Raw genomic sequence first — 15,567 nt, forward strand, 5'->3', positions numbered from 1 at the left:
CGACTCAAAACGTCAGACTTCTCGCTCCCCGGAGTGAGAAGAGAATACGTCGCCGCACGGAAGAGGATGACACCGGAGTACCCGGACGATATACGTACATATACAGTTCGTTAGCAGTAGTCGTCGACGAGGTAAAGGTAGTCGAGAGGTCCGAAGGGCTTGACAGAGAAGAACCAGCTCGTCGGATGGGGAAGTGCGGAGACACAAATTGTTTCGTATCAGGTCGTACTTTTCGTCGATTCCGTCCTTTCGTGCGGGGCATCAATTCGCTACCGGAATATGTTACTCGCTCACCGCTCTTCTACGAACTGCAATGGAACATGCTTGGCAGCGAGCCAACGGGACCCTCCCAGGATGGGCAACGTCAACGACGAAGACCGGCGACAGCAGTAGCAGCAGCAGCGGCGGCGGCAGCAGCAGAAGCGAATCAGGAAAGCTCTCATAACAGCAATAGCAACACATCACCGAACGGAGTCGCCACGCTGTCGGCGACGTACAAGCTGCGTCCAAAGACTCTCAGTTTTCGAACATGCTCACTTAGCGTGCCTACTCGACAAGAGCTGAGTGAGTGTTGTTTCCCGAGTGCGCCACCGAGACTGTGTGTTTACGAACGATACGATGGCATTGTACATGCAACAACACGATGCGAGCATCAATCAAAATATATTTTTTCCTTCTTGCTGAAAAATATTATGCCTCGGCTTTTTTTTCCGGGATGGTCCCGCATGCGAGATTTCGAGAGAGAAACACAATTGAGTTTTTAGACCCTTCGATTGGCCCATTCGGCTTGGACCACCATTGATGGATGGTCGGCTGGCCCGTTGATCGGTCGGTCAGTCGTTCGGTCCGTCGGTCGGACGGTCCGCCCGACGGTCGGTCGGTCTCCACGGTGTCTCTCGAACTCGCTTCAACGGGCACGGAGATTGTTTCGTTTATGGGTGTCGATGTGGCTGTTAACATTTGATAGCTCGGTTCAGCTGCTCACCTTTCTTCTCCCAACAAATAGGCCTGCGGCCGTACAAACTTTCGGCAATCACACACTCGCACACATCCCACAGACAAACGGGCGAACGAACGAGCTTGCGGGCGGGCGGTCAGGCTTTCGGACGGACGAGCAGACAGACACACGTACGAGGTCAGGCCGTCGGCCGGCGGATAGCAATGCCTCTGAAGGGCGATACTCTGCTGATGTTCGGAAATACCTTTTTCGAAAAGCACTTCGATGGATGACCGGTTTCGAACGAGTGACTGTTGCATCTATCTTGCCGAGAGAGTTCCTTCCGAAAGAGCGCCTTGATTCATATGTATGTATTAGAAGTTGCAACGTTGCGCGTTGTGTTCGGACTCTGTGCTGCCTCCGCTAATTTGATTTCTCCACTCTGATTTCGATTCGGAACCCGAGAGGAAACTAGGTAATTGTCGGCGCTGCCGAGCTACACGCAGACATCGCAAGTCCCTGATAGATTGAGAAGCATCTTGTGAGAGATCCGTTCTCCTCAGGGTCGCGAATTATACGAGGCTTTCCGAACTTGAACATGGGGACGGCTTCAATCGAGTTGCGTCAGGAGAGGAACGAGGTCGTATCGTGACGCGGGCGGTCACCGACTGTCGTCTTCGAGCTCAGACTCTCGACTGCGGGACCAAAGTTTCCTCCACGAAATTTACCATTTCCAAGATTTTCCCAGGGAATGCCTTCGTCGCAGAGGAGGTTCTCCTCGTTTTCGGAGTGACCATCATAACATGTATGTAAAAGCAGGAAACTCACTTGTCCAATATGTCTTGACAGGAGCCCCTCCGCAGTAAAACGGGATTGGCGATCCGAGTCGGATCGATATTCACCTTGCCTCTTCCGATTCGGCTCCACCACGTCGAGCGGTTCTTTGAAGCCACGAGAAAAATATATGTCGCCCAGATGAGGAGGCAGATGAGCGAGTTTCGAAATCCAATACATGTACCCGAGTGGTCTAGTTCGCTTCAACGTTACAATGAGGAAGCTCGTCCGAGGAGAGATCCTCGAGAGACGGAGACAGACCGGACGTTAGGGATGACATCAGTCATTCTGCCGAGCAGGGCACGAAACTCGTGCCCGTTCAGACCGGGGAAATCCCATTCATCGATCCGCTAAATGATGCTATGCTCGCATGGCCGCCGTGCTCGTCGCCGAGAATTCACGTCGACGCGACGTAGTGAATGAGAGTCATGTCGGCAGCCCGTACACTCTCCGATCGAAATTCCCCCGGCGCCTGAAATCTGTGGCTCCGAAATGTTCGCATCAACAACAACGAAGTTACGTCGTGCGAGAGGAAACAAGACCCTGGGGTCCGATGGTGATTTCAAGGGTGATCTGATTTGCGTCTTGGAGAATTATTCTCAGCACGAGGTTTCAGGAGAACGAGAGAATCGAGTCTCTGAAGGTGTGACTCCCCGACATAAATTTTTCGCCGTCACTAACCGATAGATTATATCTAATCACCAGCATTGCAATGTTGTCGCCAATGCTGACGTCATAGTGCATACTGGAAAAAAGTCGGAGCTTTTCGCTTCGCTCAGAGGAATGATCGGTAGAAATAATGCCAAAGTCACATAGGAATGATAATGGATCACCCCACGTGTAGTGAGCACAAAATCAGGTCCAAATCATGGGACGAAATGGTCCATAAGGTGTGAACTGACTGACAGACAGACATACGCTTTTATTATAGGGGGTGATTGTCATTATATCATCATTGTATATCATCTGATCATTGTCATTATATCATCATTATATATTATCTAATGATTGTCATTATATCATCATTATATATTATCTAATCATTGTCATTCTATCATCATTACGTATGTTATATTTTATAATTATTATTTAATATGATATAGAATAAACAGATATAGATGAATAGATAGATGCTTGATTATCCATGCGCCATTCTTACTCATGGCGCTAATGTCAGCTTGGAGAGGAGTAGAGAGGAGATATGGGAACCGCGCGGGTCGAACGATGGATTCCCGGATTGATCCGTGGTACTTTCTAAATTCCAGATAATTGCCGATGAAATGCGGAGGCTGAAGTGGCTCAAACCTCGCTTCAAACGAATGCTGCCGTAGAACACGAAGGTGAGTGTACTTAGATAGGAGTTCAAGAAACCCACTCGTTGCATTCCGACTCGATTTGAATCGACGTCTCGCTCGGCGAATGATGCCATTTCCGACAGTATTTCGTCGTTTGACGATCAAGTCCGCTCGAGACCGACCAGGGCTACCGTAACTGAGTGAATCAAGATCTCGGATCTTATCGAAGCGTGGAGTCGATGAGTGCTCTAACAGCTTGTCAGTTCACTCCTGGCCCGGTTGGAGGCTCCTGACTGACTGAGTGCGCCCGCTCGACCGCATCGTCGGCGGACTTTTCGGATTGTCGTCACGCGGTGGATTCAGCATGAGGAGCCGGGATGAGGGAGAAGTTCAGCTTCCTGTTTCGAGTTACCGCTTCACGAGACGTCGAGCGAGGAAGAATTACAATAGGTCTGGGAATTTTCAGAGCCCCTCCCAACTTCAGCCATCCGCAACGAAAATCGAACTATCCCTTGGGGAAGAATCAGGCCGAAAGGCTGACGAGGAGGGGAGAAAGGATTGCATTGCCGCGGAAACTGAGACCTTCAGCGACAATTACCACGAAACCGACCATAACGACAGCAACAAGCTGGCCAGATCGGAAATCAACCAACAGATTGAGAGGTCGCGGACCGCTTTTTGTCCCTGTGTCTCTAATCGCTCTCTTACCTCAAGGCAAGCGAACTCTACTATTTAGGAGAAATAAAAACCGGTTCAGGCAGGAAAAATGCTTGAAGAGCGACTTCCGATTGCAGCAACGTCAATTGTGGATTGGAAAACGGTGAAGCGAAGCGCCTGGACGCAGCTAAGAGAAGAATCCAAGCTTGAAGGCGCTGGGCAGTCATGGAGCAGCTTTCAACAAGCGGGAAGTGGCATGCGTCTAGGCGCCCGAAAAAAACATAGTCGTCTCGGACGGGAGCAACAACGACGACGACGGCGACGTCGTCGTCTACAACAGCACCATCGCCAACGACGACCCGCTCGGGGAGGTTTTTACGCGAAACACCCCAAATATGGCTGCGTTACCAGGAGGTGCGGCAGTTCCTCAAACGCCGCAGCTCCCGGCCAACCCCACGCGGTCCATGGTACCCGTGGCCAGCACCGCGAGTCCACTTGGGGCGGCTCAGAGGAACTTCTCTCGATCCCTAACAGCTTTACCGCCCGAACCATTCATGATCATGAGATCAAAGGCTCTCAACAAACGAGTCGTCATCAACGTTGGCGGATTAAAACACGAAGTTAGTAATTCTAATGCTTCGATATCTCTCGGCGGTCCGGGGAGTCCTCGTTGCCGAATGATTCGATCGACCATGAGACGACGTCTGAACCTCCGACTATTGCGTCGTCAGCTCAAGGTTCTCACTCCTTATAGGTTCTGTGGCGAACCCTGGAACGCCTCCCGCATACGCGACTGGGTCGACTGCGCGAGTGTAATACGCACGAGGCCATTATGGAACTCTGCGACGACTACTCGCTAGTTGACAACGAATACTTCTTCGATCGACACCCAAAGTCCTTCGGGGCGGTTCTGAATTTTTTTCGGTGAGCCATTGTCATGAGGTCCGTCGATCGTATCTCCCCCTGCACGACGCCGCGCCGGTCAGATCTCCAGCGAGAAGCCAATACTTACGAGCCTCTCGTTTTCTCCGTCAGGACGGGCAAATTACACCTCGTCGAAGAAATGTGCGTTATCGCGTTTGCGGACGATTTGGAGTATTGGGGCATCGATGAGTTGTACTTGGAGAGCTGCTGTCAACACAAGTACCACCAAAGGAAGGTGTGTTCTCGATATCAATCCGTATCCAACGGAAGAGGTCGTGTCGGGAGCTGTCAACGAGCTGGATCTGATTTGCCGATTACGTTCCTAGGAGCACGTGCACGAGGAGATGCGAAAGGAGGCGGAAAGCCTCCGACAAAGGGACGAAGAGTACTTCGGCGAGGGGAGGAGAGCTCAATTTCAAAAATACATCTGGGATCTGTTGGAAAAGCCACAATCATCTATGGCGGCTAGAGTAAGTCCAAGGAATGCTCTTTCTCTCTCTGCCTCAGATACGGGTTCTATTGCCCACAATCGCTCCTATGCGAGACTAGCACTGGTCGTAGTGATCTCCAACGACTCGAAAAAGCTGAATGCGGGGAATTAGATCATAGATGGTTGCCTGATACACCTAGCGAATATTTTCTCCGCGTTCCCTACGGGACCAGAGGAATCCAGAGTTCGGCGTTCGTGGCTTTCGAGAGCATTCGGTGATCGTACTTAGGGACGTTGATTGAATTGATCGTGGCGCATTGAGAAGAGACACTCCTCCGAGGCTGGAGCAGAGCATGTCCGGAGCGAGGAGCGACAGAACTTTCGAATATCCATCGATGCTTTCCGGAGTGACCGCTATGACTGTGTGCACACGCTCGACGAGCAGCGCTTTTTCCGCGAATGCCACCAATGACGCCTAAGTGTTCTCCCGCACGGCATTCCGAGGAATTAGATCTCTCCCGACCGCATGCATACTAACTCTCTCTTGCAGCGTAGGTTTTTTGCAACTCGCATTGAAACCTCAATATTCTAATGGATAACGTGATGATGGGTATGGGCAAGGCGACAACGGTCTCCTCGCAAGTCTAACACGCGTGTCTTAAACCTCTCTGTCCGGAACGGGATCGAGTGGCGAATCCTTCTAATAGCAAGCTTTCCCGGAAGTCAAATCTCTGTTCGCAGCGGCTCCCGGAAGACCGACGAGCTCTCCAGGGATCTAGATACGAAATTTGAGTCGATGTTGTTGTTAGAATGTTGTCTTGACGTTGTGGCATCATGTGCATCTGTGTAACCGCATACTACCGTTATCGATTCCGTCAGATGTATCCAGACCCCGACCCTAGTTCTAACCGCTGACTCTAGGATACGGAAGGATCGAGTTTCTTTCAAGGACAATAGGAAAAGCTCGCTTGGTGCTGGCCACAAGGAGAATGTCGATGAGAAACAATATTTGAGTTGCGGACGAGCACGCACCTCCCCCTCTCGTACAACATCAGCGAAGCTCCATCGATTTTTTGACTCATTTTTCTCCTTCACGAAAATTGATCTGGGTTTCGCGCGACTTCCGGCCCATTTCGGCTCTCCCGACTGACCCAAGCTTGGCGGTATTTGCTCGAGTGGTATCATCCGCAGTTTCTAGTGATCGAATATCCCGTGCCTTACGCTAAAATCCTCGCGTTTCCACTGAACGTACCCGTTCGGGCAGGCTCTGTCCATCTCCGTCTCGAGCTGAATTTCGCGAATTCCAAAAGGAATCGTACGTGGAGAAAGTAAAGGACTTCGTCGCCTCCTGTCTCGAATAAGAATTCCAATTCCTTTCCCCGTCTCGCTGAAGCTGCTCGCTCGGCGAGAAAATATTCGGAGTTGTGTTTTGTGTAGTGACACGCCATTGTCTCCGCTTCCGTGACATTCTATCATCAGCGACATCCTCGGTGTGCGATACAATTTCGTCCGAGTTTCCTCGAGCCGGTCGGAAGGCTGCTCGCTCGGCCGCCGATGGGAGGAATCGATGTGAAGAGTTTTGCCGAGCAATATTCTCCTTGTTTATGGAGTGGTGCGCCCTCCCTTTTTCGTTACGGTCGTTGTTTCTCACGGTCTCCTGCGGTGATCGAATTGAATGAATCTCTCCTACCCCGTTGACGATAGAGCCTTTCCTCTATTCGGACCTTATGTCAATATGTCCGTCTAGCTTCATGGAGCTGAATTTTAGATTTTACGAATAATAAGATGTTTTCCGTAATCGAAATATTGTCGCGCTAGCAGCTGATGTCAGTGGCCGTTGTTGATTTACTGCAGGTGGTAGCTATCTTCTCGATCCTCTTCATCATACTTTCGACGATAGGACTCACCCTGAACACAGTGCCTGCTCTGCAAAAGAAAAACGAGCGAGGCGATAGCATGGGAGAGAACGATACGCTGGCTTATATCGAAGTTGTGTGCATCACATGGTTCACACTCGAATACATTCTCCGCTTTCTGTCGTCACCGAACAAATGGAAGTTCTTCAAAGGCATGCTCAATATCATCGACCTGTTGGCCATCTTGCCGTATTTCATATCGCTGATCATGGACAGGACCGAGGAGCAGGACGCGTCGAAACCACACGACCCCCATGCAGCCAAAGTAGATCACTTCCAGGACGTTCGTCGTGTCGTACAGGTGTTTCGTATTATGCGAATACTCCGAATCCTGAAATTAGCCCGACATTCGACCGGACTTCAGTCATTAGGCTTCACCCTCCGCAATAGCTACAAGGAGTTGGGTCTGCTCATGCTGTTTTTGGCCATCGGCGTGATGATTTTTTCATCACTGGCCTATTTCGCCGAAAAAGACGAAGACGGTACCAAGTTTGGCAGCATACCGGAAGCGTTTTGGTGGGCTGTGATCACAATGACGACCGTTGGTTTCGGAGATATCGTCCCGACGACGTTGTTGGGCAAAATTGTAGGGAGCGTGTGTTCCATTTGCGGGGTGCTCGTTATTGCCCTGCCCATTCCCATTATCGTTAACAACTTCGCCGAGTTCTACAAGAATCAGATGCGCCGTGAAAAAGCGCTGAAACGAAAAGAAGCGCTCGAGCGCGCCAGGCGAGAAGGAAGTATCGTCTCTTTTCACCACGTCAATCTCCGAGACGCCTTCGCCAAGAGCATGGACCTTGTCGATGTGCTTGTTGATTCAGGGCACACCATCAATCAGGTGAGTGGAGGAGCGATTCCAACCCCTGGCTCACCGTCGCATCGACCCTCGTGCTTGAATCGAAAACACAATCTCTCACGATAATCGTGCTCCTGGGTGAATCAATTGCGGGGCAGACCGGGCTCGACATCGACGTGGGGAACTTGAGCTGCCGACATCAGTTCTAGCTCCATCTGACGCGTTTTCTCCTGCTGCTTAGGCGGACGCAGCGTCAATCGACGCCGACTCGAATGGTCGTGGAGGCACAACCGATGCTGGGTGCTACCGAAACTTTGAGCATCAGCTACCAGGTGGCGTCCATAATAAGAGCGTTATCGCCGCCGAGAAGAAAGATCTAAGTTCAGTCTCCACGACTCAGAATGCTGCCCGGGTCGCTGTTGGTAAGAATATACTTGGTAGGTGTACATTGCGAAACCTCGCTGACGACTGCTTAAGCGCATCCGCGGAGTCCATGTCGCATCGGCTGGTAGCCGGCTGTAGAATTCGGTCACATGACGGGCTGTCTTCCTACTCGGTCCGGGGAACTCGATTCTCGCTTTCTCGCGACAGACGGCTGCTCTCGGAGAGCGTTCCCCCGCGGACCGAAAGTACTCCTCGATGGTTGCGATCCTTCTCATCTCGACGGGGGAACAGGAAATTCACTATAATGCCCACAGTGGGGTCTGACGTCTGCGTGCATTGCATTGTCGATAGAGGTCGGGATACGGCAGCCATCCGATGTGTCTCATGGAGCCTGATTTTAATCGGAGCTTGACCGCTGATCGCAAGAAGTCTGCTGCATAACGACCTGAGATTCCCGCTGAGATTTTTTTCTGACATTTTCAGATGGCGAAGATCCGACTATCGAGTTCATAGACGTTAATCAACAGCCGACAGATAATAAGGTTAGTGTGAAATGCGTGGCTGGAGCTCTCAGGGAGGATTACAATACGATATCGATGAGGTGTACATTCAAAGCCATTGTTTACGCGATAGACCCATGACAAGCTTGTCTTCATTCAGGATTACTTTCGGAAAGGGAAATGACAAGAACTTCGAGTCGTCGTTATTCGATGCCCCGAACGAAGAGAAGGATGATATATCCTGAAGGCAAAGAATTTGACGGAGCAAGACGATTCTAGGTCTAGTTCGGAGATCGAGTCAGAATCCAGGAGATTTCCCCCAGCGAAAGACCGTAAAAGTAATCGAACAGCACAATTTGTGATAATTCGAGCGGTGGGGCGAGCTCGAGATATCTCCGCAGTCTCGCAAACCTACATGCTGAGAGCTCAAAGAAATCGCGGTTCGGATCCAATAATTGAACACTCCAAGCTCGCATTCGGTTCGCACCGGACTACGTTCCCGAGGAATGTAACAGAAAAGTGTACTCGCCGTAAGTCCGATCTCTTGTTTGAATGTTTCGCGAGACGAGAGTTCAGACGCCTTTCTGGTAAGGAAGAGCGGGGCAGAGCGACGATTTTGCCCATGAGAATTTCTGAGCATACGAGGCATTGTTCTCATTTGGAAGCCAGAGCCAAACCCGGCCTTCTCCAAATTTAGAGTAATCTTTCTAATGTTTAGATCTTGCGATTCCTTGGTCGTATTGATGAGGCAGAATCCCCTTGTGCGATCAATTGAATTCTTATCGTCCTTGTGACGGCCGTGATGCTCGTCGTCCGTCACTCAGCGCTCCCAGCGTCTGTCCTCATGTCTGATACCGAGCCGGCTCTCAAGCGGATCCCCGAGATGACCTCGGGGATTCGGGTTGCGCCAGAGGCGGTCGAGAACGAGAGAATCGGTTTCGTACAACATATGTATCATTCCTCTCGGACACAGGTTGTCGAGAAATTCCACCTACATATAACCTATCGAAATCGATTGAGATGTGCACCAACACTGACGGTAACGCAGCTGTGTCCAACACACTGAGGGGCTCCTGAATGAGGATTACATGTATGCGCTCGCGGTTGACGACGCAGGACCTAACGGATGACTACGCGATTCTCCGATCTCCACACAAGCCAGTTGGAGGTGGTTTGCGTCGCAGAGTCGCTCACCGATCAGCTCCTCTCCGACACTTCGCCCGAGCTGGGATCGATGCCGAATCACTTTGAATCTCGTCGGAGTGTTCCACCGGATTCCCTTCCTCCCTACAGCGAGCGTCGAAGTGTGGAAGCGTTCTCGTTCTCGGATCCGAGACCGCGGCGACCGGAAACGGCTCTGCTTCCTTCGAATTGGAAGTAATCTCCGGCCGTCGTGATTTTTTCGTGGCAATTTTCGTTCTCGGCTGCTGCCCGCTCGTGGCTGGGGTTACGAATCCTCCTGACGAGGTCGGGATCGAAACACGATGATCGGAGCTGAGGTCATACTCAGGACTCACATCGGAGAATAGCTCACGGGTTCAACTTTATCGATGGCCAGGCTCACGATGATTTACTCCTTCAGCGCTCTGCTCTCAATGAGCGTAGCCTCCTTCCATCGTTCACGGATGTGCAACTTTCAGGAGAGAGATAATCGAACAGAGTGTCTTCCTTTGAACGCGCTTGGCGCCGCTCAGCTTCAATCAGCGCCGTACGATCGGAGTGAGAGTGCGAGTGAGATTCATGATTCTGCCGATTCGCCGGTGAGTGTAGAGAAAGACAAATCTGTTTCCAGCTTAGATTATAAGGATTTCAGAATCGATTGATTGCTCGGCGACTCGACGCAATGGCTCCGTGAACTAGACGCTCGATGAGCGATCCATGATCATAGCGTCTTGGGGTTACGGCGATTATGTCAACTGCTCATGCTGTCGTGTTCTGGACGGCTGATGTAGATGAATACAGTGATTCCACATCGTCTTTTGGAAATGGTGGAACAGCATTGCAAGAGGGCGATTGATTTCGCAGCACGCAAAGAGAACAGGTTCTCGTTTTTGAGCAATTGATTCTTAGATGTCTTTGCCACGTTTGCGATCACTGGTTGTCGTCCTCGATAATGCGACTGTTGTTGCGCGTTCGCATTGTTGCAGGATTCTTGTTTCGAAAATCTCACTTCCTATACTTCCTTTTCGGACACACCAATGTCACACTGAAAATTCTTGGAAGCTTCTCTCACGCACCGACACCGGAATAGAGCTCGCCTAATAGTTCTAGCTGATATCGTACCGAAGCATTTCGTGAGTGCTTACGCCTGGAAGCGCAGAAATCTCTCTCCGAACCGATCGCAGTTCCCTAGCTCGGTGGTGCCATGACGCTGTGCCTCGAGATCCCGACTGCTCGCATTTGAGCTGGAAGGGGAAAAGACAAATTCTGGAGAAACACTACTTGCGCTGTCTGTTAGGAGTGGCGAGCTCTAAAAGCGGTTTCCATTTCCAGCAAATTGCAAGTGAAAAATTTTGACCCTTTATGCCAACGCCCCCTCAGTCCTTGAGTGGGCTCGGCAGTTCGTCTGAAATGTCCACATGGTCAATCTATGACTCCCTTCTGAGTGTGCTACCGTTGCCTGTCGTAAGTAGCGTGTCGTGTGCCTCGTGCGAACCTCGGAAGTGTCGGAATAGTTCACGGCACGGCGACAAACTTTCCATCACCATCACTTTCACTCGCGCCTCCACCGCCTTCTTCACAATTGCCATCACCACCACCGCATTCGCCACCAGTGACGAGACTATGCAATGGGGAAAAAACCAAGGCACCGCCTTCGCACACACAAATTCAATCGAGCTTGTCTACAATATTTTGTCTGACGAGGCTGATGGACCGATACTCGTGTCGGATTCCGAATTCCTACAGTCCCACCGGAAATTTCAGAGGCTCTGGCCCTGAAGTATCTGCGGAAGAATGTGGAGGTCCGAGTTCGATCCGAAGCACTGCCGATGTCAGCTCCATGACTCACAATCGAGAGATAGAGGAGGAGGGAAGCGTATAGTCGGTACGCGAAATTTTCACCGACACTGGGACCTTGATTATTGTTCATAGCATCTATCTGTCGTATACATACGAAGTTCCAAGCGGAGTCGAGAAGTTCGAAGGTCGCTCATTCTGTTACATAGACTGTTCATACAGATCTCTGAAAACTTTTGTCCAAGTTCTTCGGAGCTAAATAAATTTCGCTGGAGGAATATTTTCTCTTAAACTCCCTGATTTCTCTTATTTTGATTTCCTTTTGTGGTCCCTCTGTCGCACCCCGAATGTTGTTGCGTGCTGAGGATTTGGTTGAAATTAACCACAACTCGGATCTCGGGAAGAATGTGAATCTAGACTATACGATCAGCAGAAAGCTTTTGTATACGATGACGAGATTCGTGTCAAGGCTCGGATCGAAGCACTGGACGGAATTGGCATGCAACCCCGCTGACAGTGCTTCACGCCCCGACGGAGCATATGCTGGAACTTGAGGATGACAACATTAGTCGTAACTCTAGGCGGTTTGTGATTAGAACTAATGAGTGATTCGGTTCCGAAACCGAGTGGTCGACACTGATAATTTCGGTGATTTTATGGGAGGGTCATGCTCGAGTCTATCCCTATCAAATGAAGCATCCCGGTCTCAAGACAGGGCGCACTTCATCCGATGAAGTGATTGCGAGGGTAAGGGGCCATGGGCTTCTAGTCTTCTAGAGGGACGACTTCATGGGAGAGGATTCTAACGAGAGTTTGAAAGTCGCGTCAGACGAGGATTTAGTTCGAAGATAGTTGTGTCGAGGTAAGGAAAGCCCCTCTGGTGTTCTCGTCGAAAGAGTTCTGAGCTTAGCTGAGCTCAGCGGTACTCGGAATCGAGACCAAAAAGCCTCGGGAGCCTTGGGGGCCTTGACGCTTGGACCGGTGCATGACCTTTCAGTGTGAGAAGCGTGAATTCGCTAAGAGATTGACCCGATCATTGCAGGATGGCGAGGCTCCCTCGTCGATACGCTGGGATCGAGGCAGCGTCGAAAGCGGTTCCAGCTACCGCACCGCCGTTCTTCCTCCTTTGGGACAAGAGGAAGATACGTCGACGCCGCCTTCGCAGCGGCGAAGACTTTCAACAGACAACAGCAGCTATCCATACGAGACGACGACGACGACACCCTCATCGCCTTCAGTCTGCAATCCGCCAAAGTTTCTGAAAGGTGAAAATCGGCTCGGCTCTTCAATCGCTCAGGCGGTCTCAGGAGGCATCCTCGTAGGAAAAGAATAGGGGTAGAGTGAACATCGTCTTATCATCTCTCAGGGGTCCGGACTAAAGCCCGATTCGACGCTCTGGACGCGTCCAGGGCCCTACAAACGGGATCGGCAGATTCTCTCCTACCTCCTCACATGATTGGCTCTCCGGCTCATTCTGCCAATAATCGGAAAAGGAATGCGTCTAAATCGAAGCTTGCAAAATGTTAATACCGTTCTCGTTGTACCATGCTTTTCATGAATTAAGATTCATTATTCTCAACTACCCATTATTGAGCATGGAACTATCGGCAGAGTTGAATAACAATTCTTTTATTGGCCTACAGTTGTGAATATATTCTCTGCTCACCAACATAAATCACCGAAGACGACTCGAGGAGAATATCTCAATTTGACTCAGCCGAGTCCGCAGAACCAATCACGAGTGAAAAAATCGATTCTCAAGAACAGACCGTCGTCGGCGACTGAACGGACGAATTCGACAGCAATTCCGATCCATGTTCGAGAGGTAAGTATGTGGTTGTGTGCGCCTTCATCCAGGCTCAGCTAATGATGCTCATTTGAATTCACGCTGTATAACCGCTCGCGCATACTCCTCAGAGTGGAGACACAACCACAGAAGACGAGTCTGATTGCGAAGAACGTCGGAGGCTGATATGTGACAATAGCCTATCTGAGCAGTCCGACAAAACGAACACCGATTCCGCAGAGGCTCCAATGTCTGCGGAAGTGGCGAAAGCTCCGAACGCTCTCAAACCGTCCATGCAACAGGTTCGAATGAAATTCTAAAATTATCCAATCGCTCTTCGCTTCTCTCCTGTCAGAATTTATCGATAGCCTCGACACGATACACCATTTGCCTTCTGGCGAATTCCGCCCGGGGGAGGTACCCGGAAGCATGTTCATATCCCATGACTCGGGATTATTCGCGGTCTGTCGCAGTTCCTTCCGATTTCTCATTCTTGGGAGGATAGCGATCGACCATGAGTCTCAGCCTCGATCCTCGACTTCTCTCAAGCGAATGCTCGAGAATTGGATGGAACACCCATTGACGCTTGAATTATTTTAGAGTGACGATTAGTATCGCAAACTCGTGAGGAGAGAAAACATGACTTCCTCGACGTCTCGAATCGATCGGTATCGCGGCGTGGTTTTTAGTAGAACTCATTGCGTAACAAGATCTCCATCGCAAATGGAGATGGCGTCTGCCAACTCGGACGGTCAGACAGAAATAACAGCGGGCAGGTGTCGAAGACAGGACAGTGGGTAAGAGCGAAATTCACTCAGAGATTCTGTTTGTTTGGAATGTCTACCCTCAATCAGTCCATCCTTCTCTCCTGTACCCGAATCCTGCAAGTGTTGACCCTTGGACCATGACCATCACCCTGGAGTCGTTCCGTCGTCTTCTGCGTGCATCGGACTAAAATTCCAATCGATTAGAAACATCAAGCTAGCTCGATGCACACACCTCCACTGCCTCATCCGCAGCACCTCCTCACAATCGATGATTTATGCCTTGAATTAGAAATGGGACCCATGATAAGAACAACTTCGGACTCGTCCCTCAGATTGTTTCTCTCCTTTGAATGTCGAATATAGAATGAGAAGCCTGGAGTCGGTCGGCCTGGAGTTCGCTCGGGAATATTACCCCGTTCGTGGGTAATCACTTTCGCGGACAGGGCGAGCTTTCAATGATGTGTGCATCATGCGGGCCCAGAAAGCACTGTGAAGACAGGGAATGTGTAATCGTGGTTACTCACTCGCTTGCGCTCCGTGCTCGAGCCGTCACGGTCTGGAATATTAAGTAGCTTGCTTTCCCGCTCAGGCTCCCGCTCAAAAACAAGCCATGCAGCCCCCCGATCACCGGGCATCACCGCCCCCACTGGACGTGATGTGTTCTCCAGTGGAATGTTCAGCGCCCGTCGCTCAGCCTATTTCAATCGCCATTCGAGCAGGTGGGTGGTGCTACCTCGTTCGAGCCCTCTTCCTACAAGCGGCTGGAAGAGGGACGAGACGTGAATCCAAGAGGACTGCAATCGAAAACGAGCTGTGGGAAGACACACAGTGTTTCTGATTAATTCTGAATTCAGACGACCTTCCAGATGAGGCCCAGAAGAAAAATTTCCGAGTTTGCGCAAATCCCCTGTGCGTGCATCATGGAGAGATGATATCTCAAGATGATCGCTGCGTTTGCCAGTCAGAATTATACGCGACCGCTTCGTATGCGGACAGGTGAGTTGACGGAGGAACGGAGCCGTGGCTCCAGATGACCCAAGCCACACACTGTACCCAACAATACCGTGGCTGAATAATGCTTTTCTACGCAGTCCCGGCGTGGAGTCCGCGGATACGATTTTCGCCGATGCGCTGGATAGTCTTTCCGCGCCGTGTACCCCAGCCAAGCATAACCAAATAACCCTCCGTACTCCTTCGAATTGAAAACGAGGGTGAGCTTCGATCTCGGTTGAATGTTGCAGACGAAGCAGAATCTTCTCCCCGGAGCAATCATTCAGCATTGACGAAATGTTCATGTTATCCGTTTCAGAACTCGAGCTTCGACAGCTCGCCATCTTCGCTCGTGACACCGATGGCTCTCCTTCTTTTGACAATCCTCATCAT

The 15,567-nt window shown here is 50.7% G+C and overlaps 1 protein-coding gene across 1 annotated transcript; it reads left to right on the top strand.

Annotated features, from left to right (window-relative positions):
* The first annotated feature begins 4,118 nt into the window (after window positions 1–4,118).
* Shab (potassium voltage-gated channel shaker cognate b) lies at window positions 4,119–15,387 on the top strand. Its single transcript, XM_003737639.1, has 14 exons — window positions 4,119–4,343; window positions 4,478–4,647; window positions 4,759–4,882; window positions 4,974–5,117; window positions 6,932–7,831; window positions 8,031–8,111; window positions 8,361–8,418; window positions 8,657–8,715; window positions 12,674–12,896; window positions 13,275–13,456; window positions 13,549–13,719; window positions 14,774–14,903; window positions 15,051–15,180; window positions 15,276–15,387. Exons 1-14 carry the CDS (start codon window positions 4,119–4,121, stop codon window positions 15,385–15,387), a joined length of 2,709 nt encoding a protein of 902 aa, XP_003737687.1.
* Window positions 15,388–15,567: the final 180 nt, after the last annotated feature.

This window comes from Galendromus occidentalis, unplaced genomic scaffold, assembly GCF_000255335.2.
Source record: "Galendromus occidentalis unplaced genomic scaffold, Mocc_1.1 scf7180000075584, whole genome shotgun sequence".
NCBI lineage: Eukaryota > Metazoa > Arthropoda > Arachnida > Mesostigmata > Phytoseiidae > Galendromus > Galendromus occidentalis.

Bases quoted from the DNA above. Each gene is read 5' to 3' on its own strand.
- Shab (XM_003737639.1), top strand. From the start codon at position 4,119: ATGGCTGCGTTACCAGGAGGTGCGGCAGTTCCTCAAACGCCGCAGCTC. The intron at 14,904-15,050 runs GTGGGTGGTGCT...ACGACCTTCCAG, and splicing joins TTCAATCGCCATTCGAGCAG to ATGAGGCCCAGAAGAAAAAT. The intron at 15,181-15,275 runs GTGAGTTGACGG...TTTTCTACGCAG, and splicing joins ACCGCTTCGTATGCGGACAG to TCCCGGCGTGGAGTCCGCGG.